This window comes from Drosophila biarmipes, chromosome 3R (genome assembly GCF_025231255.1).
Source record: "Drosophila biarmipes strain raj3 chromosome 3R, RU_DBia_V1.1, whole genome shotgun sequence".
Taxonomy (NCBI): domain Eukaryota; kingdom Metazoa; phylum Arthropoda; class Insecta; order Diptera; family Drosophilidae; genus Drosophila; species Drosophila biarmipes.
Window position 1 is genome coordinate 11969382 of NC_066616.1, and position 18331 is coordinate 11987712.

Sequence of the window (18331 nt, forward strand, 5' to 3'; positions counted from 1 at the left end):
AACTATCGTATAACCCCGCTCCCCTCTAATACTTCCGTCCTTCTCGCACGCATGACATCTATCCATCCCGCTCTAATGGCGCCAACAGCTGTTCAAATCCGGCCACGTTGTGCAGTACTAAGCCACTTCAAACGCTTTGCAACACCTGTACGAGCATTAATAAAAATTCTCGCAAACGTAAGGACGTGTTTTGTGTGCTCCTCTAATTCCGCTAATTAAATTAAAAGTAGGAGTTGATTCTCCCCAAATGAGCCTCACAAGGAGCCACTCAGTTACTTTGTGCCGGGTGTTATTCGCAAAAATACAGTTAGCTCTCAATTGATTGACATTTTGCTGTCGTCAGCGGCTAAGTGTTTCTGCCAGTGATGCCCACCTGTGAGACACAAACAGCTAGATTTGGCGGAAAACCGCCAGAAACAATTAAAGTGCCAAGCAAAACGCGATGGAAAACAATGCTGAAAGCGGCGGCTATTTAATAAATAATTTAGCAATCTCATAGTTGACCCTGTGCCAATAATTTGCGTGGAAAGTTCCATAAATTGAATAAACTAAAATAAAACGTGTAGTTAAGTGGTCAGCGATGCGGCGTGAAACCGTTGAACTCGTTGTTGTTGCGTGTCTCACAAAAATAGAAATTCGCGAAAAATAGAAGGGAAGCAGAAATCAATGCCAGCCATTCGAAAACAAGACCATTACAACATACGTATCTGGGCATAAATGAATATTATTTCTGCTTATATATCTACGTACTATGTAAAGCCAGGCAATTGATTTATCTGCCCGTTCTCGACCCGTTTCTGGTTCTTTTTACATTTTTTGCGGAGCAATCAACGCGAATTTCAATGTATTTGTGTGCGTGTTTGTAACTCGAATTCAATTAATGGAACTGGAATTATAATTGGCAATCCGTCGGATTGGTTCAATTAACTTTGAGAATCCGCCCTCGCAATTGGCTAGTCCCTTATCACTCCTCTCCACCACAAGTAATGCAAGACGTAACAACCCAGTCTCCAAGAACCAGCATATGTTTACATAATGATAGCTTTCGCGGGCTTCTCGTTTTCCCAGCCCCTTTTATTGCGTCTCGAATCTTATATTTATCGGGCAAATATCCCCTTTGTGACGTTAACGAAACATGAAAAAATATAAAAATAAGCCATCTCCGGCAGAGCAACGAGTTAAAGATACCCCCGATTGTCCTACAAACAGTGATGATTAAAGTTAAATAAGTCTTATGATGAAACCCCCTTTGTTTTTTCTCGACCAGGATATTTAAAGATCTTAGGCTTCTCGATTAGTCAGTAAAGTATACTGGATAGGTCTCAGATATAAAGAAGACAGTCTTGTCTCAGAGGGTTACAAGAAATCAGTTCGTAATCCAATTTTTATACAATAGGCCCTATTTCTGATAGGCGAAAGATAGCTTAATCAAGGTTGTTTCAAAGCCTAATAAACCTGTCATCAGCACAAAAGCCACCTAGCTACAACCATATCAAAAATATAAACAGTTCTACATATAAACAAAATTCGAACATGCCCATACGCATGTACATCAGATATAGTAGCCAATTGCTATTCAACTTTTTCTGGTTCTGTGGTCACGTATCTGTCTATATATATACCCTATCTGTAAGAGTCCTTTAATAAAAAGTATAGTGTACTTTTTGATTAACACTCATTGTTACACTTTGACACTTATTAGAGTAACAATAAAATAACGTAAGAACAGGCATTTAATTAGCATTCCATTTCCCGACATATTTTGATTGTTCTTAGAGCTTAAAGAGGTAACTCAGCTTACTTATTCGTATTTATAATGAACATACATAAATAGCTTTTATAAACATTACTAATCTTGGTTCCAACCTTTCGAGTCCGCATATCATTTCGGAGAGTGCTCCGCTTGCGGGTGAATTTCAAAGATAGCAAACTGCGAACTAAGCCAAATTAAACACAAATATTTGGCGCCCACACAGCACTCCAGACTTGCCAGATAAACTTTCTGCATGCACAGAAGGAGAGCATTTAAAATTCTTCACAAATTCCCGAATATTGCTTGGACCATTATCTAATCGATAGTTGACGTATAGAATGGTCGAGCGGTGAAGGAGAATATGTTTCGGCCACTGGGTCGTACGGGTAGCGAACTCAGCATTGCCCAGAGAGCAGCGACTTTGATTGACCATATCAGACGACACTTGACGCAGTGTCCGCTTATCTGGGCTCCGACCTTCCCCCTCCACCGAATTCGAGCTCGGTTCTGACTTGGCCAAACACAGACACGGGTGATTTTCTGTTTGCCATGTACAAATAATTTCGCGGAGAGCACTTGTTGCCCGATTAGCCATAAACATTGTGGTCTTACCCCAGTGTGTTTTACCCCATGTGAGCGAGATTCTTACCGAAGCCACTTCATTTCTTTGCAGCCAGTCGAGGGCAACGGACACGTAAACGTTTAGAGTTCAGCGGACAGTCCAAGAAGACGAAGATTTGCATGCGGCAGGAGTAGAGGAGCGAGAGTTCCCAGCCACAGACAGCGAAGATGTCACAAAACCAATCCTACTTCTGGCAGACGACCAGGCACAACGTGTACCTGAAGCGCTCGGCCAAATGGCACATGGCGCTGGCCCTCATGGTGGTGCTCACATTTGGCACAATCTGTGCGGCGGAAGCACAACCGGACAGTGCGGACGATGCGGTCCTTGAGTCTGGATTACAGGGAGTATGTTATCCATCTTGCTGTTGTTGAATTATAGACTAATCTGGCCTCCCCCTAGAACATTGAGGTGCAAGCAGATTTGAACAAGCCCACGGACCTGAGCTCTTTAGCGGAGAAACCAAAGGATGCTGCGGATCGGCCCAAGTCGAAGGGGAACTTTATCGATGCGTTTACCGCATCGATCTCTGTTATCTTACTAACAGAGCTAGGGGATAAGACTTTCTTCATCGCTGCCATTATGGCCATGCGCCACCCGCGCTTGATTGTCTTTGGCGGTGCCATCGCCGCCTTGGCCCTAATGACGGTTCTCTCGTGCGCATTTGGCATGGCAGCGAACTTTATTCCTAAGGTGGGGGCAGCATCATCCTAATGCAAAGCAGTTCCCAAACTAATACTCTTTTTACCCTCAGACTTATACGTATTATATCTCAACTGCATTATTTTTAATATTCGGTTTGAAAATGCTGTACGACGGCTACAAAATGAAGCCGACCGACACTCAGGAGGAACTGGAGGAGGTTCAAACCGATCTGCGCAAGCGCGAGGACGAGGTGAGTGGTCCCTGTTGGATCCGAAGCTCCCTGTAAATAGTAGTGGTGCTGTATGTTGCAGTAGTTTCTGTAGATCCTAACTTTATTTCAAGTAGTTACGCTTTTTGCAGTAATTGGTTGCTGTTTTATTATAGTAATTACTTATTTTACTGCTTTTGTTTATAGCTGCGCTTAATTTGTTACTTTACTTTTATTGCTATAACCGTATCGACTGGCAAAAAAAAACAAATAATGAAACCCCGCCAAGGCGATCACTTCATATGCCCCGCTTTGGTTCTCCAATCTTACTCGAATTAAACACCATAATTTTGCTTGACACGAGAGCCGCGAACAATAACAAGCTAAAAAATACTAACCAAACACGAACCCTAAGCTTTCATAGTTGTAATTATACCCTGAGTGCATGCCAATTAAGAATATTTATTAGCCGCTAACAAAACTCTGCGGTTACGTTTAATAACCCAAAATCCTGATCCAAACCGATCAGCAAAGTGACGTGCGGAACAGAGTCAGTGAAACACCGGGGTTCCCTCACAATTTCATTTTTAGCTTCCGAGTATCTTTTCTTGATTTATTTATATTCGAACATTCAAAATTCACATACATACCTCACAACTTTGCCTATGTGACTAATTGCACGATTTGCGCATATCAAATGCAAGCGAGTTTCAAAAGTTTTAATAATCAAAGCAAATTCGTACTAAACCAGAAAATCGTTTGAAATGGAAAAGCTTTTTGCCAAAACGAAAACTCCACCAGACTATTAATCAAAATCAAAATTACTGCCAATCGACTGTCTAGCTAATGCAAATTTCTAATTGTTTTTCCTTTATGCAAAACGAAATTTAAACAATTTGATATAACGTTGTCCCTGAAAATGTTAAAAAAATTCACAAATATTTATGGCCGATCTCCGCACGCAGTTGTTGCGCAAGGCCAGTCGAAAGTACGAGGACGCGGATTCCAAGCGGAAGAACAGCAACTCGGACAAGGAGGATGCCAGCGAGCAGGCCCTCATCCATGGTCGCGGCTCCGTTTCCGCCGGAAAAAGCACCCTCGGCGACTCCGACATGCAGCACCGCCAGCGAAAGCAGCGCAACCACCTGAACAACAACAACAACGGCACCACCCATTCTACTAATAGTAAGCAAAATAGCTGTGATAAAACTGGCAACGATGACGCGGACCGGGATCAGCACGAGTCGGAGGTGTTCCTCAAGGAGGGCGGCCGCATCGTGGAGCAGCTCAAGATGAAGACCTACCAGAGCAGCCCGGCCCACTCGGCGGCCTCATCGAACCAGACCGAACAAACCACCTCCATGGCCGCCTCCACCGCCACCGTCGATGTCCAGCTGGCTGGCCATCCCTCCGATCCGTCCGCGGGCGGTGCCTCGGAGCCCCGGGCTCCGCTGGCCGGTCACGATAGCATGCATAGTGTCAACGGCAGCCTCAACGGGGACTCCGGACCGGCCAATGGCGCTCTCAAATCACGGGTTAGGCTAGAAACCGTACTCCAGACAGGCCCGTTGCCGAATCCCATCTGATTACGTTCTTGGGAATTTTATTCCGATTTATTTTTGGATTTTTAAAAGGGTCCCTTTAAGGGTTTTATCTTTTGCTAAGCTCGTCAATTGAATATAAATTTCAAGCTATTATTAAACTTACAAAATCTCTCCAAAGGTGCTTAAAGAAACAACTAAGAAGCTTCCTTTAGTCTTCAAAAATCATAAAATATTAATAATAATCTAAAAAAATTAGTAATCAGTTATTAATTTCTAAGATGTAATCAGAATGGGTTACGGTAATCAAATAACTGACAACTTTTTAACGTTTATTGTTACCTAATCATAATCGTTTCATGTGCTTCTTGCCCCAAAAACAAAACTCACAGCCAAATGCACTCATCATTCACTCACAGAACACATCCATCGGTTATTTTTTTAAAGTTAACTTTAAGTCTGGCATTTGGTTTAGTGGCCACTGTCTTTGATTGTCCATTGATTTCGTTCCACTCCCATTCGATGCGCACACATTTCATCAATTTTTCTCTCTGCATGTTGTTTTGAAGTGCTCGTTTTTCGCTTTTAGTTCCTCTTTTTGGTTTATTAAGAAGGAAGAGGTGGCTAACCACTTTTTCTGATCAAAAGTATTTACATGTATTTTTAGTTTGCTGTTTTTCCCTTTGTTTGCGCACATTTTCATCGCAACATATAGTTATTTTGTATCCTAACTAATCCTTGTGAACTACTTTCTCTTGCAGCTGGACCGTGATGTGAATGCGTCGCTGGTAAGTGACGCCGAGAGTGGTCGTCGTCGGCCACAGAAACGCGGTGCTACCTACTTCACCATGAGAATCCTGGCCCAGGCCTTCACTATGACCTTCCTGGCCGAGTGGGGCGACCGCTCCCAACTGACCACCATACTTCTCGCCGCTAGCAAGGTGAGATTTTATGATTATTTTACCACCTTATCACAAGGATTAACATACATTCCATTTCTCATGGCAGGACGTTTATGGCGTAATCACTGGCGGTATTATTGGCCACTGCATCTGCACCGGCCTGGCTGTGATTGGTGGTCGTCTCGTGGCTTCAAAAATCTCCGTGCGCACTGTCACCATTGTGGGTGGCATTGTCTTCATCGGATTCGCCGTTTACGCTATCGCCATTCCCCCGGATGACATATAGGCGAAGCCATCGAACTCCACACGAGATCGCCCGTTGACGACCCCACATTATATGAAGATTTAGTTTAAGTAACTATCCTAATATCCCCTTTTCCTTCGAGGAGCATCAGAAAGGGCTAGGATTATTGGATTCATTTGGAGATGAAATGCATTAATGTATCTAACGTAGCTTGCTTGCCAAACAACAGAACGAAACTAAGGAAAAACAAGAGTGCCTTCAGTGCTTTCCGCATCGGCCATGACATACAAATTTAGTTTACCCAATGAATTCTTGTGCTTTCCATTTGTTTAGTATTGATTTGATTTGATTTGATGTTCAATTTCGGTTTCGTGTTAAGTATTAAAGATTGTACATACGCTCCTCCGAGTTGGACCCTTCTATCTATATCCCACATCCTTATTTGCATATTTCTGTATGTAGCAGTGTTTACTTAATGGAAACAACCAAAATGAAACTTTGTATATTTTTGATTATGATTATTTTGTATGAAGAACTTAGTAAATTGAAAAAAACTTAAGTGTGCTTATAATGGGAATGAGGTACCCAGTTTTCTTGTTATAGGCATAATTTATTATCGTTAAAGTATGTTAAGAAGTTTTCAGTTTCATTGACAGTCGAAAAATAATTTGGTTGGGTTAACTGCGAAGATACAGAACCCATCTTTTACTGCTTCACTGTCTTGGGATCGCGATAGATGCCCGTGAAGAGGATAGATCTGGAGGTGCGATCGTAGATGACGAACAGGAACGGATGGTTGCACTCGAACTTGGCGGGCTCCACGGGCCTGGCCGAGCGGTAAGTGAAGAGGACTGTGGCCGCCGCCGCAGTGCTGCCCTCCTCGTCCACCTTGATCTTGGCCACGTGCTTGGAGTCACCGATGGAGATCGTCTCGGAGGTCAGATCGTCAAAGGTGGCGATGGACTCGTCGAACATTTTCTTGAGTCCCATTTTGGCAAGGATCTAAGATGAGAATAGTATAGGTAAGATTTAAATTACACTTTGGAATCGAGAAATAAATACTTACTGGGTTCAATTCCAGGCGCTGCTCGAATTCGAACTTGGGCAGCGACACTTCAATTTCGCGGGGCATGGCCTGCTTAAGTGACTCGTCTAGGCTGTCGGCATTCAGGCGGGAGAGCACATCTTCCAGAGAGTTGCTGTTGAATGGCGGCAGGATGAGCACCATGGAGATGTCCGAGTTCTCATCCGGCAAGCTGTCCTCCTTTTCCTGCGATTCAAAGACAGTGCGATAGGGCAGCTGCAAGACGTGGGCACGGAGCTGCTCGTCCACGTTCAGAAGGAAAGTGCCCTTCTGTTGCATCATGGTCACCAGCGAGAAGTTTGACGGCGAGGTGTAGAAGGGCATTGGCGCTGTCTTCTCCGTCTTGAACTGGCTGAGCCACTGACCCTTCAGGTAGGCGGCGTTGGCCAGGACCAAGCGAGTGCGCGGAGTGATCTCGTCGGCATTGAGCATGTTGCGGATTTGGTCGTGTGTGTCCTTGGCAATCCAGTCGTTGATCTCCTTGCGCGACTCCTCGGGTTGGTTCTTGAAGTCCAGCTGCCTGATTTCCTCAGCCAGGCGCGTCTGTGCACAGTTGGTCAGGTGGAGATCGTTGGCGAAGAAAATTCGGTCCGCTGAGGAGAACTCCAGAGGCATGTTACTCTGTCGCTCCTTGCGGTTCTTCTTCTCTAGCACATAGGCGCTACGCACCACCTCCTTTGAGTCGGCCCAATCCAGGTGGAGGACCTTGGCCAGCTCCTTCTCCGTCTCGCCGGAGGAACCGAAGTAGGCGAGGAGGAGGGCATGGTAGGTGCTGTACGGCGAGAAGAAGACGTTCTCGTTGGGAGTGCTCTGACGAATCACGTCCAACATGGAGACGGCAAAGTTCTGTTGGCCTTTGTAGAGGTTGACCCGCTGATCCAGCAGGTTGGCGTTGGGTTCAATGTCGCAGAGACCGGCCAAAGCGATGGCCGGCAGGACCACCACCATCACAGATAGACTGAGGATATGCATTTTGCAGAAACCTTGAAAGAAGTGAAAAAATGGATTAACTTTTAGCTTGATCACTTCACAGGTAGCTGAAAGCCATTAGACCCTCTTTTTGGTGACCTTGTACTGCCTTCTTTTGAAATATTTGCTTTGCAAGTGGTTCGTGACTGGAATCGAATCCTCCTGCTTATTTTCCACTTTTTAGGTGAATCCCAATAAATTTATTAGACAAGAGAAGAGCTACAAACGTGCACTTGAGCCAGACGAATTTGTGGGGCTTTCGTTCGTCAAAGTCATGACAATAAAATGTCAGAAAATACTCTCAGAAACAGCAGAGTGATTTCTGTGTAAAGCCCACACTCATTACGGGAGTAGTAAAATTGGAATTGCAGATAATTAGGCACTTACTATTCGTTTTGTTAGCTGATACAACTTATATAAGTTGTCTGGTTTCAGAAAAGCCAGTATCTCATTAGCCTTTGCAGTAGAGCTAGGAAAACAATTAGGAGTTGGTAGAGTGAACCCTAAAAACGGAGAATTTGCTGAATAATCTTAGAAACTTTTTAGCTAAAAAAGTGACAATCATATCGTTTGAAAATATAAGTCAAAAGACCTTGTGGCTAATCCGTTCAAAGATCTCTAGCAAATATCAGATTGAAATTTGCCCACTCGTTTAATATCGCTATAGGCTGATTCACCGAAAAGCTTTTCCAGTCCATCAAGTTGGTTATCTTCGGACGACAGTTGCAACATCTCTGCAGCCGCGGCGCTTAAAAGTGAAAGTTTCCGCCGCTCTGCACTCAAAATTCGCAATCCGAACATAATGAACCCATGCCCATATGCGTCCACCGGAGCGTGAAAGAGCGTCCACGGATCGGGAGCTTTACCTCGACCATAGCTCCAGTTTTTCACCAGCTGAGCGATGACGAAGTCCGCAGTTGCGTGACAGTGGACTGACTGCAGCCGCAGGCAATGAAAAGCCTTTGTGTGAAAATAAAAAACCCAAAATTAGCATTTCCGATAACCGGTTGCGGATCCCACCGGCAGACAGCACCCAGGTCTACCTATAGTTGTGATTCATAAACGGTACACTTTGTTGGCGTTTCGGATTTCAACGCGTATGCTCATTGTTGACCCTGTATTGGCGATTTTGTAATTGCCCTCTGTTGTTGTTACTTGTATTTTTGAGCTCCACAGACGTAACGCTTGTTTCTGCGCATGCGCGGCTTTCTGTGCGCTCTCGGGCTTTTGGGAGAACCCGAAAATATTGAACAACTGAACAACCAGTTTTCACTGATAGGAAGCGGACATGTCAGCCTAATTTAAGCTGCATTGAACTTGGATTAATGGGCCTGCCAAAAATTATTTTGAATTAAGCACTTGTTTGGCAGTTTCTTGGAAGAGGTTGGTCAGCAATAATGTACTCGGAGGCTTTTATAAAACTAAGTTATTCAAAAAAAAACAGTTGATAATTTCCCATAAAAGACTATAAATTTCTTTTTTTTATTTAGTCTGCGAAGCATAAGTTTTTACCGAATAAATATATGCTTTAGGGAATTTCTTTTTTAATAGCCCTCTATGAGTTATTCTTTGTGAACCGTATAGACTTTTTCCTTATGGTCTCCAAAGATTTCTTATTTTTATCACAATACTACACCAGATATACACAAATTGTAAAATTATATGTAAGAAAAATCCATTTGCCAGAAGCGAAAATATAACGATACTTAATTATTTTTAGTTAAATTTAGTAATTATTTCACAAACTTTTCAGCAAATTACTTCCAAACTTAAAAAAGAAAATTTCAAGCTTGGTTTTTGCCAATTTTTAATAAAACTAATTTTGTTATAAAAATAATTATTATTATAAAGAACAAATGTACACGAAAGAATAATACAAAGAGACCTACATTACAGTCTACATCTGACACTACTCTTTTTATGACGAGACGTTTTTTTCCTTATTATTCATCATAATCATTTTTTGGTGAACCCAAATCAAAAAAACAACTGTTCCAAAATAAAAGCTTAATTTCTATAAGTCAAGGATTTCGGAACTTATGACTTCTCGGTCAAGAGATTAATTTAATCAAGCTTCAAGGGAATATTATTAGTGTTACTCATTGTTATTGCAAAAATTCCGCATAAAATATAGCGCAAATCACTGCCTCATTTAAATTGCGTGCGTCAAATGTACAAATCTATGGGTACACACATATGGATGTGCAATCTTTTACATGCTGATTAGTGTTACAGAAATAGGCGACGCTTAAATATCAACCCATTTCGTTAAATGTTCGTCACGAAGCTCCGGGGAGTTCAGCAAAACAAATTGGGACAAACACTTGACAAGCACTGCTGGGAAATACCTTGGAGTGTGGGCTTCGAGTAGCACCGAAATCGCACTATTGCTATGGAAACTTGTACCGACTGCAGGCCTGCTCACCTGCGGATGAAACTATAAACTGAGAAATGCCGACCTATAACTGGGGACTTATTACCTCCAAGCGCAGCTTTGATATCGATAGACCGCTATCGACATCCAACAGGTGATATTAACTCTGCGAACGGTCACCCCGTGAAATGGGTAGCTTCCTCAGGTATTCGTTCGTCTCCGAAAGTAGTGACTACCTCGGTGAATAACTCCGAGACACATAAAAACTCTACGGATTTCAACAAACTTTCGGGGATTATTAAATAAATTATGGTCGAACTTGATTATGATTAATCCTATGTTAATTTTAAGAGCTTGTAATAAGAGTTTTTTTTAACAAAAAAATATTAATCTCTAATAACTAATATTTTTTGTTATTCGCCATCTTTTAATGGTTAAGCAATGAAATATTAGAGCATAAATATCAGTAAAATGTATTTCAAATATATCTTTCAGAATGTTTGGAAAACTTTGTATAAGACTTTTATGTTAATTCTTTAAATTCCCTCTAAAAAATTTAAGCCTTAAGCGATTTGTTATTTAGGTTTGCGGATATACAATTTTATTATATCAACATTTAAAACTTTTTGTCAATTGTTAAGTCAATTGAAAAATAGTTGATTTTACTGCTGCATTTTTCTGGGGTCGCTGTAGACGCCCGCGAACAAGACCGTGTGTGCTTTTTCATCATAGATGAGGAACAAGAACGGATGGTCGCAAATGAACTTGGTGGGATCGGGCTGCCTGGCCGATCGGCTGGAGAAGAGGATAGTGGCAGCCGCAGCAGTACTTCCCATCTCGTCCACCTGGATTTTGGCCACGTGTTGGGCGTCATCGATGGTGATGCGCTCGGAGGTCAGGTCTTCAAAGGTGGCACCATATCTGAACATTCTGGTAATGCCCATGTTGCTCAGGATCTAAGATACAACCGATTAGTACGATTGGTAGGTCTAAATTAAAATGTATATATGTAAACTCACCGGAGTCAGTGCCAAGCGCTGCTCGAACTGGAACTTGGGCAGTGACACCTCCATCTCGGTCGCGAAGGTTCCTTCAACCAACGTCTTTAGGCTATCTGCAGTCAGTCGGGAAATAACATCATCCACGGTGACTTGGTGCGAAGAGGGCAGGATAAGCACCATGGAGATGGTGGATTTGTCCTCTGGCGTGGATCGGGGCGTGTCCTTCGAATCGTATTGTGTGCGGTAAGGCAGCTTGAGGATTTGGGCTTGCAATTCCCTATCAAAGCTCATCTTAAAGGTGCCCTTCTGGTACATCATAGAAACCGTGGTCTGCTCGTGGGGGCTTATGTAGAAGGGCTTCAGAGAGGTCTGCTCCACTTTAAACTGGCTGAGCCACTGGCCCTTCAAGTAGGCGGCGTTGGCCAGGACCACGATGGTGCGAGCTGTGATTTCTTCGGAACTAAGCATGTCCGGAATCTGGTTATTCGTTTCATTTGCGATCCACTCGTTTATTTCACGTAGTGCCTGACCAGATTGGTACTTAAAGTCCACCTGCTTGATTTCCCCGGATAGAATCATCTCAAAGTTGTTTTTAACCGACACGCTCTTGTCCACGAAGATTCGGTTGACAGACGATAGCTCGAAGGGACTTTGACGGATTCGCATTTGGTGTTCATTCCTATTCAATACGTAAGCGGTGCGCACCTGCTCCTTGTTTCTCGCCCAATTTAGACTCAGTGCCTGGACCAGCTCCACCTCCGTCTCCCCGGAGGATGCTAGGAAGGCAAGCAGCAGGGCGTTGTAGTTGCTGAACGGTGAGAAGAAGAGATTGTCGTTCGGAAAGCTCTTCCGGATCTGTTGCATTATTCTTAGGGAGAAGTCCCTTTCCCCTTCATATATCCTCGTAAATCCTTTTGCATAAGATGGGTCTGGCCTGTTAAAGACGGCCAGGGCCAGTACAGGGAAGAGTCCCAGCAGGACCAAGCTGACGATCTGCATTTCTAGGCTGTAGCTGGAAATCAAAGGAGAAATTACAAACTAACAATAAAAGTTTAAGTTGAGATTGTTAGATTTATGCCAAATTGATCATCAAATCTTTTTCAATTCCGCTGGAATGAATAGAGTAACCTTGCCCTCGTATGTAGAATTAAATTTACTTTTTTAATTATATTTTTTTATAGCATGTTTTATGTTTCCGGTGAAAGTCAAGTTCATGTGATTAAAGTTTGGACTTTCCCAAATCAAAATTCGATAACGCGAAAAATACTATGATCATCACGAATGATCCTCTGAAAACTTTATTGGTTATCTAATTTATAGCATCGTAACTTATTATATCCAATATTAATAAGTTTTTAAAAAAATTGTACACATTAAATTGTGAGTAATGTGCTCAAATAAATTAGCTTTCTTTTTTAAAAAATACTTTTTGATAAGGGTTTCAAATTCTTTTGACACGTGTCCCCATCAGTAATTTGTTTTAAATTAAAAAAATTTTACCTACATTTTTAAGCAATCTCTTTGTTTCTTCATAATTATTTCGCTTTCCTACGAAAATACTTATATTTCTACTGATAAGAATTATCACCATAAATATGTATGTTTGAACTTTCGTTGGAGATCTTGTGTATTGATCTTGGTTTTGTCGATATATCTGATAGCTGAATAAAAAAACGAAGGGCACATATTGGGCTCCATCTGTTACCTTAATCAAATGTTGCATAAAATTGTATTCAACTGAGAAACTTAAGACGTCTGGTCATCTCCACTTTTAATCTGAAACTGAATAACGTGTTGAAACAAAGCCAAAGCCAAGCTCTGTTTTTGAATCGATAGGCAGATGATCCCAAACAAAGTTGTCCAGCACTAAAAAATCGGTCAATGAACCGCAATTTTTAAAACAATGCAAAATGACAAACCGGTAAAACCGTTTTTGGAAAAAGGTTTTTTCAACCTAAGCAAGGGTTTTTAAAGATTTATCTGTAAACAACAAGAAATTAAAAACGATAAAATGCGCATGCTAATTGTAATAAACATTTTTTTTTAATTATTTCTTTAAGCTTGTTGCGTTCAAACAGACTTCTTTACAATTATCCACAGGTTCCGTAGTATAGCTAGGAGAACGAAAAACCCGATGCTTGGCAACATTATACATTATGTGTCCTTAATAATTGCATCAACCACTGGCTAATTTCTTGGATTTGTTTTAGCAATTATCTACTCCTATAATTTGCCAAATTAAGGTAACTTTAATTGATTTATTATTAGGTATTTTGATAATTCAAGGAAAACTCCCAATTGGCTTAGAACGGATTCGCAAGCCAAAAAACCGCTAAACCGATAACCGTGACTGCTACCCGATAACCGCCAGCGCTTGTGTCACCACTATTGACCAACACTGGTCAGCCACCACCGCCACCGAGCACAGCACAGTCGCGAATTGACAACAAAATTACGCGATAAACAAACCGAATTCTCAGCGGTTCGCAATGAGTGCATCGGCCAGCACGTCGACGGCGGCGTCCCAGGACGCCTGCTACATATCGCTCCTCGGCCTGGCGGAGTACTTCCGCACGTCGCAGCCGCCCAACATCAAGAGATGCATCCAGTGTCTTCAGGCGCTCTTCACATTTATGCCGCCTTCGAAGGTCGAGGCGCGGACACACTTGCAGATGGGCCAGATCCTCATGGCCTACACCAAAAACATCGATCTGGCGCGCCAGCACCTGGAGAAGGCGTGGAGCATATCCGAGCCGCTGCCCAACTTCGATGTCAAGTTCGACACCGCCTCCCTGCTGGCCCAGCTGCATCTGCAGACGGACATGAACTCGCACCAGGCCAAGGCGATGCTGCGGCGCGCCGTGGAACTGTCGCAGCAAAACGTGTACTGGCACTGCAAGCTGCTGCTCCAGCTGGCCCAAATCCACGCCAACGACCGCGAGTACTCCCTGGCCTCCGAACTGCTGGCCGTGGGCGCGGAAAGTGCCGACGAGGCGAGCGCCACGTACCTGAAAGTGCTGTTCCTGCTCTCCCGCGCCATGATCCTCATGATCGAGCGCAAGACCAACGATGTGCTCGCGCTTCTTAATTCCGCCGGCCAGATCATTGACAACAACATACCCAATCCGCATCAGAAGGAGTACCTCAAGGTGTTCTTCCTGGTGCTGCAGGTGTGCTACTACCTCGCACTGGGCCAGGTGAAAACGGTGAAGCCCAGCCTTAAGCAGTTGCAGATGTCCATACAGACGATAATGGCGCCGAATTGGCCATCGGATGAGGCGATTTTTGGCGCAAATCAGCTGGAGATGTTCGTGTGGCTGCCCAAGGAGCAGCTGTACGTCCTCGTGTACCTGGTCACCGTCTCGCATTCCATGATGGCGGGTTACATGGACAAGGCGCAGAAGTACACGGAAAAGGCGCTCACCCAGATCGAAAAGCTGAAGCAGCAGGAGGACAAGCCGATCCTGTCTGTGTTCAAGGTAATCCTGCTGGAGCATATTGTGATGTGTCGCATGGTGATGGGCAACCGGGAACTGGCCATTCGGGAAATAGCCGCCGCGAGAGACGTTTGCCTGGCGGCTCCGCAACGCAGCCTGCTGCGCCGCCACTCGGCCCAGCTGCACTGCCTCATCGGTCTATACTCCATGTCCACGAGCTTCTTCGAGCACGCCGAGCGGCAGTTTGTCGTGTGTGTGAGTGAGACCACTGAGCGGGACCTGAAGCTTTTTGCCAACCTCAATTTGGCGATAATTTACCTGCGCACCAAGCGGGAAGCGGACCTTAAACAAATCCTGGACGCCGTCTCCACGGAAAACACGCACACGTACAGTAGTCAAGCGCTGATGGGCGGCTTCTACTATGTCCAGGGCCTGCACGCCTTTCACAAAAACAGCTTCCACGAGGCGAAGTGAGTAGACCTTGGAATCCTCTCTGAAAATCATTTATTATATACTTTTCATTTTCTTCTACAGACGCTTTCTGCGTGAAACCTTGAAGATGGCCAACGCCGAGGACCTCAACCGACTGACGAGCTGTTCGTTGGTTCTGCTCTCGCACGTCTTCCTTAGCATCGGGAACTCAAAGGAAAGCATGAACATGGTGACGCCAGCCATGCAATTGGCCAGCAAGATACCCGACATCCACGTCCAGCTGTGGGGATCGGCAATACTCAAGGACCTGCATCGTATGTCGAAGGACGTGCAACACGAAAAGGATGCTTATGCCAACCACGTGAAATACTCGGAGAACCTGATTGCGGACCAGCGGAAGTGCGTCCAAAGTGCGCACCACGAGCTTGTCAACTGGTTCCAGGGCGATCCGCCCGTGACGAGCGGTCCGCCTGCCACCGCCGCCGTCCTGCTCCTGCCCGAGTCCTCCGTCGCACCCTCAGTGGCCGCCATCGCCTCCACATCGGCAGCAATGCAGCCGGCGGGGCAGTACGGTCAGTTCTACTAGCAATGAGATGATGATGCAATGTACCATTTAAGCTTTTATTTTATCTTCGACCTAGCGACTAAGTTAAGACTAAAGATGTTCTAAAGTTGTGAATTTTGTCATAAACTGTGTTCCCAAGGGGAAGAGTAGAAGGAATTGTAAGCTAACGAGTTGTGCGACGTTATTTTCGTTGAATTGGGATTCGCAATCAGGAAAAAAGGTGTCCTTAGAGTATAATCATTTTTGTAAATGGAGGTAAACTATCCCATTTCTTTGTCTAAGAGAAAAAGCAAAAAACCATGTGCCAGGTTGTCTCAAACGTTCCAAATTGAAAGTCAACAGCTACTACATTCTTTTGTAAATACAATCTTACAAGTCAGTTTCGAAGTCGCATCCCATTGCTTGCACAGTTCCCACAACTACTTATAGCATAAGCGCAGTCTCGGTAATCTCATTTAAGTCTTCCTCGAGCGCTCCGCTTCCGTTCTCCTTGTTGCTGAGAAAGTTGAATTGAACCAGGCGTTTGTCTTGCTGCTCGTGGCCAGCCAAATGGGATCGCATGTCGGGCATGGACTTGAACTCCTCGTTGCACACCGGACAAATGTAAATGCGATCGCCTTGGTGGGTGCGCTGGTGCATCTGGCAGTCGCCCCGTTGCGTGAAGGTCTTCGAGCAGAAGGGACAGACGTACGGCCGCTCACCTGTGTGCGTCCTTCGGTGGTTTTTGAGCACGTTCAGGGCTGTGAATCTCATGGGGCACAGATCGCAGGCGTAGGGCCGCTCGCCAGTGTGCTTCCGTTTGTGCTTGGCCAGCGAGCAGCTGGTGGTAAACCTGGCAGTGCACACCTCGCACTCGAAGGGCTTGTCACCTGTGTGGGTGCGGGCATGAGAGGCGAGCTCCGCCTTGGTCACGAACGAGTGCGGGCACAGCTCGCACTTGAAGCTCTTTGTCTCCGAGTGACGCAGCTTGTGCTGACGCAGATTGGCGTTCTGGGTGAAGCTTTTCCCGCAGATATTGCACAAGAAGGGTTTCTCGCCTGTGTGGATGCGCATGTGGTCACGCAGCGTCGAAAGCATGGTGAATACTACAAATTAAGAGTCGCTTTAATGGGTTTCCCGCCGAAACTTCGACCACTTTTTGCTTACCCTTCTGGCAGACGGTGCACTGATTGCGCAGATTCCTCTTGTGGCCCTGGACCATGTGTTTGCTCAGCTGCTCCTTGGAATCAAACTGTATTCCGCACTCCTGGCAATTGTGGGCACCATGACTGGCCTGGTGGTCTGCCAGGTGATCCGGGGACACAAAGACCTTTTCACACTCATTGCACTTGAAGTTGCGGTTGATGCAGCCCTTTTGGCGTCTATGGATCATGAGGGATTTCTCCAACGCAAAGCCGGCATTACAGCGATCGCAGTGGTATTTTAGTTCAGGCGTGACGGCTGATGTGCCCACGCTGCTTACTGCACCAGCGGTTACTCCTGCGACTGCATTAAGGGATTTGCGCTGGTTTCCCAAACGTAGCTGCTTGGGCGGAGAAGCTGCCTCTAGCGACGACGTGACCTGCACGTCCTGCTTGACCACTGCGCGCCGCCGAGAGGCTCTTTTTGCCGGCTGGGCTAGTTTTTCTACCTCCTCGGCTTCTTCTTTGGGACTCCCAGGATTTCCTTCTTTTTCGCTGTGCTGCTGCGTCAATAGCTTGGCAGCGCTCTTCCGGGTGGTCACCTGTGGAACAGGTACTGTGATTACCTCCGCTTCGTTGTCCACACCTTCAAAAATGGCCAGGTTGCAATCTCTTATCTGCTGCTCCAGCTCGTTGTCATCGCCTTCGTAGATGACATTGGTTTGGGTGAACACCACTTGCTTTTCGTCCTTCAAGCTGCCCTGGACCTGCAGGATGAGGCTGGTGGTCTTTTCAACGGGCTCATCCGGCAACTCGTAGTCGAAGACCTCACCTTCGCCGTCATAGTCCAAGTCCACCGAAATCGAGGACTTGGCCAGGCTGGTGTTCTGTTCGGCGTCTGTCGTGGCCACCGCATCCGTTTGCACGGAGGCAGTGCATCTGCTGGGCTCCCAGTTAGTGGTCTGCACCGCCTGGTCGGCCGTGGACACTGGACCACCGATGGACTCCTTGTTGTCGGGCTCCTCGGGCAGGGCATTTGGCAGCAGCTGGCGCAGGGTGCGACTGGAGTTCTCGCACTTGATCTTGAAGGTGTAGCACCTTGAGATCTCACTTAGGCAGCCCAGGCACACCTTCTGTGGCAGATTATCGTTACGGCGGGGCTTGAAAACGTAGAATCACCCCGATTAACATGGATATCCGGATTACTTGGGGTCCTCGCATACCTTGGTTTTTGTAAAATCCCGGATCATGTCCGCCAGGCAGCTGCCTGATCCCCCGTCGTAAATGGACAGAAAGGGTTCCGTCGAGCTCAGGCAAGTCAAGCAAATCTTGTCCACATCCATTTCGCGACGCTATCTCAATCTTCATAAAAACAAAAATAATAATTACAAATAAGAGGTATGACTGCAGTGCGGTTTGCAGAACATACCGAT

General features: G+C 45.1%; 5 protein-coding genes across 7 annotated transcripts; 2 read left to right on the forward strand and 3 right to left on the reverse strand.

Annotated features, from left to right (window-relative positions):
- Window positions 1-68: 68 nt before the first annotated feature.
- Window positions 69-6474, forward strand: LOC108031713 (transmembrane protein 165). Of its 2 annotated transcripts, XM_017105378.2 has the most exons (7): window positions 69-177; window positions 2427-2722; window positions 2778-3068; window positions 3130-3270; window positions 4194-4763; window positions 5531-5710; window positions 5778-6474. In XM_017105378.2, exons 2-7 carry the CDS (start codon window positions 2543-2545, stop codon window positions 5955-5957), a joined length of 1542 nt encoding a protein of 513 aa, XP_016960867.1. In that variant the 5' UTR covers window positions 69-177; window positions 2427-2542; the 3' UTR covers window positions 5958-6474. The 2 variants fall into 2 exon arrangements, with proteins under 2 accessions (XP_016960867.1, XP_043951497.1); XM_044095562.2 differs by lacking the exons at window positions 69-177; window positions 4194-4763.
- Window positions 6475-6504: 30 nt separating this feature from the next.
- LOC108031714 (serine protease inhibitor 88Ea) lies at window positions 6505-10474 on the reverse strand. 2 transcript variants are annotated; one of them, XM_017105380.3, is made up of 3 exons: window positions 10317-10474; window positions 6982-7982; window positions 6505-6917 (listed from the first exon to the last, which is right to left on the reverse strand). In XM_017105380.3, exons 2-3 carry the CDS (start codon window positions 7969-7971, stop codon window positions 6621-6623), a joined length of 1287 nt encoding a protein of 428 aa, XP_016960869.1. In that variant the 5' UTR covers window positions 7972-7982; window positions 10317-10474; the 3' UTR covers window positions 6505-6620. The 2 variants fall into 2 exon arrangements, with proteins under 2 accessions (XP_016960869.1, XP_043951500.1); XM_044095565.1 differs by lacking the exon at window positions 10317-10474 and adding an exon at window positions 8196-8265.
- Window positions 10475-10913: 439 nt separating this feature from the next.
- LOC108032250 (serine protease inhibitor 88Ea) lies at window positions 10914-13125 on the reverse strand. Its single transcript, XM_017106115.2, has 3 exons — window positions 13049-13125; window positions 11362-12355; window positions 10914-11298 (listed from the first exon to the last, which is right to left on the reverse strand). The coding sequence occupies exons 2-3, from the start codon at window positions 12340-12342 to the stop codon at window positions 11005-11007; spliced, it is 1275 nt and encodes a 424-aa protein (XP_016961604.1). The 5' UTR covers window positions 12343-12355; window positions 13049-13125; the 3' UTR covers window positions 10914-11004.
- A 626-nt stretch (window positions 13126-13751) lies between these two features.
- Window positions 13752-15939, forward strand: LOC108031923 (MAU2 chromatid cohesion factor homolog). Its single transcript, XM_017105695.2, has 2 exons — window positions 13752-15250; window positions 15315-15939. The coding sequence occupies exons 1-2, from the start codon at window positions 13833-13835 to the stop codon at window positions 15796-15798; spliced, it is 1902 nt and encodes a 633-aa protein (XP_016961184.1). The 5' UTR covers window positions 13752-13832; the 3' UTR covers window positions 15799-15939.
- On the reverse strand, window positions 15820-18302 carry LOC108031922 (zinc finger protein 583). The gene is made up of 3 exons (XM_017105694.3): window positions 18122-18302; window positions 16924-18058; window positions 15820-16862 (listed from the first exon to the last, which is right to left on the reverse strand). The coding sequence occupies exons 1-3, from the start codon at window positions 18239-18241 to the stop codon at window positions 16201-16203; spliced, it is 1917 nt and encodes a 638-aa protein (XP_016961183.1). The 5' UTR covers window positions 18242-18302; the 3' UTR covers window positions 15820-16200.
- Window positions 18303-18331: the final 29 nt, after the last annotated feature.

What these genes read in the sequence shown, in the direction of transcription:
- LOC108031923 (XM_017105695.2), top strand. Translation starts at nt 13,833, where the DNA reads ATGAGTGCATCGGCCAGCACGTCGACGGCGGCGTCCCAGGACGCCTGC. An exon ending in AACAGCTTCCACGAGGCGAA is followed by an intron (nt 15,251 to 15,314) that starts GTGAGTAGACCT and finishes TTTCTTCTACAG; the next exon opens with ACGCTTTCTGCGTGAAACCT.
- LOC108031922 (XM_017105694.3), bottom strand. Translation starts at nt 18,241, where the DNA reads ATGGATGTGGACAAGATTTGCTTGACTTGCCTGAGCTCGACGGAACCC. An exon ending in GGGATTTTACAAAAACCAAG is followed by an intron (nt 18,059 to 18,121) that starts GTATGCGAGGAC and finishes TACGTTTTCAAG; the next exon opens with CCCCGCCGTAACGATAATCT. An exon ending in GTGCACCGTCTGCCAGAAGG is followed by an intron (nt 16,863 to 16,923) that starts GTAAGCAAAAAG and finishes CTTAATTTGTAG; the next exon opens with TATTCACCATGCTTTCGACG.
- LOC108031714 (XM_044095565.1), bottom strand. Translation starts at nt 8,244, where the DNA reads ATGACTTTGACGAACGAAAGCCCCACAAATTCGTCTGGCTCAAGTGCA. An exon ending in TTCGTCTGGCTCAAGTGCAC is followed by an intron (nt 7,983 to 8,195) that starts GTTTGTAGCTCT and finishes ACTTCTTTCAAG; the next exon opens with GTTTCTGCAAAATGCATATC. An exon ending in AGCGCCTGGAATTGAACCCA is followed by an intron (nt 6,918 to 6,981) that starts GTAAGTATTTAT and finishes TTCTCATCTTAG; the next exon opens with ATCCTTGCCAAAATGGGACT.
- LOC108032250 (XM_017106115.2), bottom strand. Translation starts at nt 12,342, where the DNA reads ATGCAGATCGTCAGCTTGGTCCTGCTGGGACTCTTCCCTGTACTGGCC. An exon ending in AGCGCTTGGCACTGACTCCG is followed by an intron (nt 11,299 to 11,361) that starts GTGAGTTTACAT and finishes GTTGTATCTTAG; the next exon opens with ATCCTGAGCAACATGGGCAT.
- LOC108031713 (XM_017105378.2), top strand. Translation starts at nt 2,543, where the DNA reads ATGTCACAAAACCAATCCTACTTCTGGCAGACGACCAGGCACAACGTG. An exon ending in CAGCGAACTTTATTCCTAAG is followed by an intron (nt 3,069 to 3,129) that starts GTGGGGGCAGCA and finishes TTTTACCCTCAG; the next exon opens with ACTTATACGTATTATATCTC. An exon ending in ATGGCGCTCTCAAATCACGG is followed by an intron (nt 4,764 to 5,530) that starts GTTAGGCTAGAA and finishes TTTCTCTTGCAG; the next exon opens with CTGGACCGTGATGTGAATGC.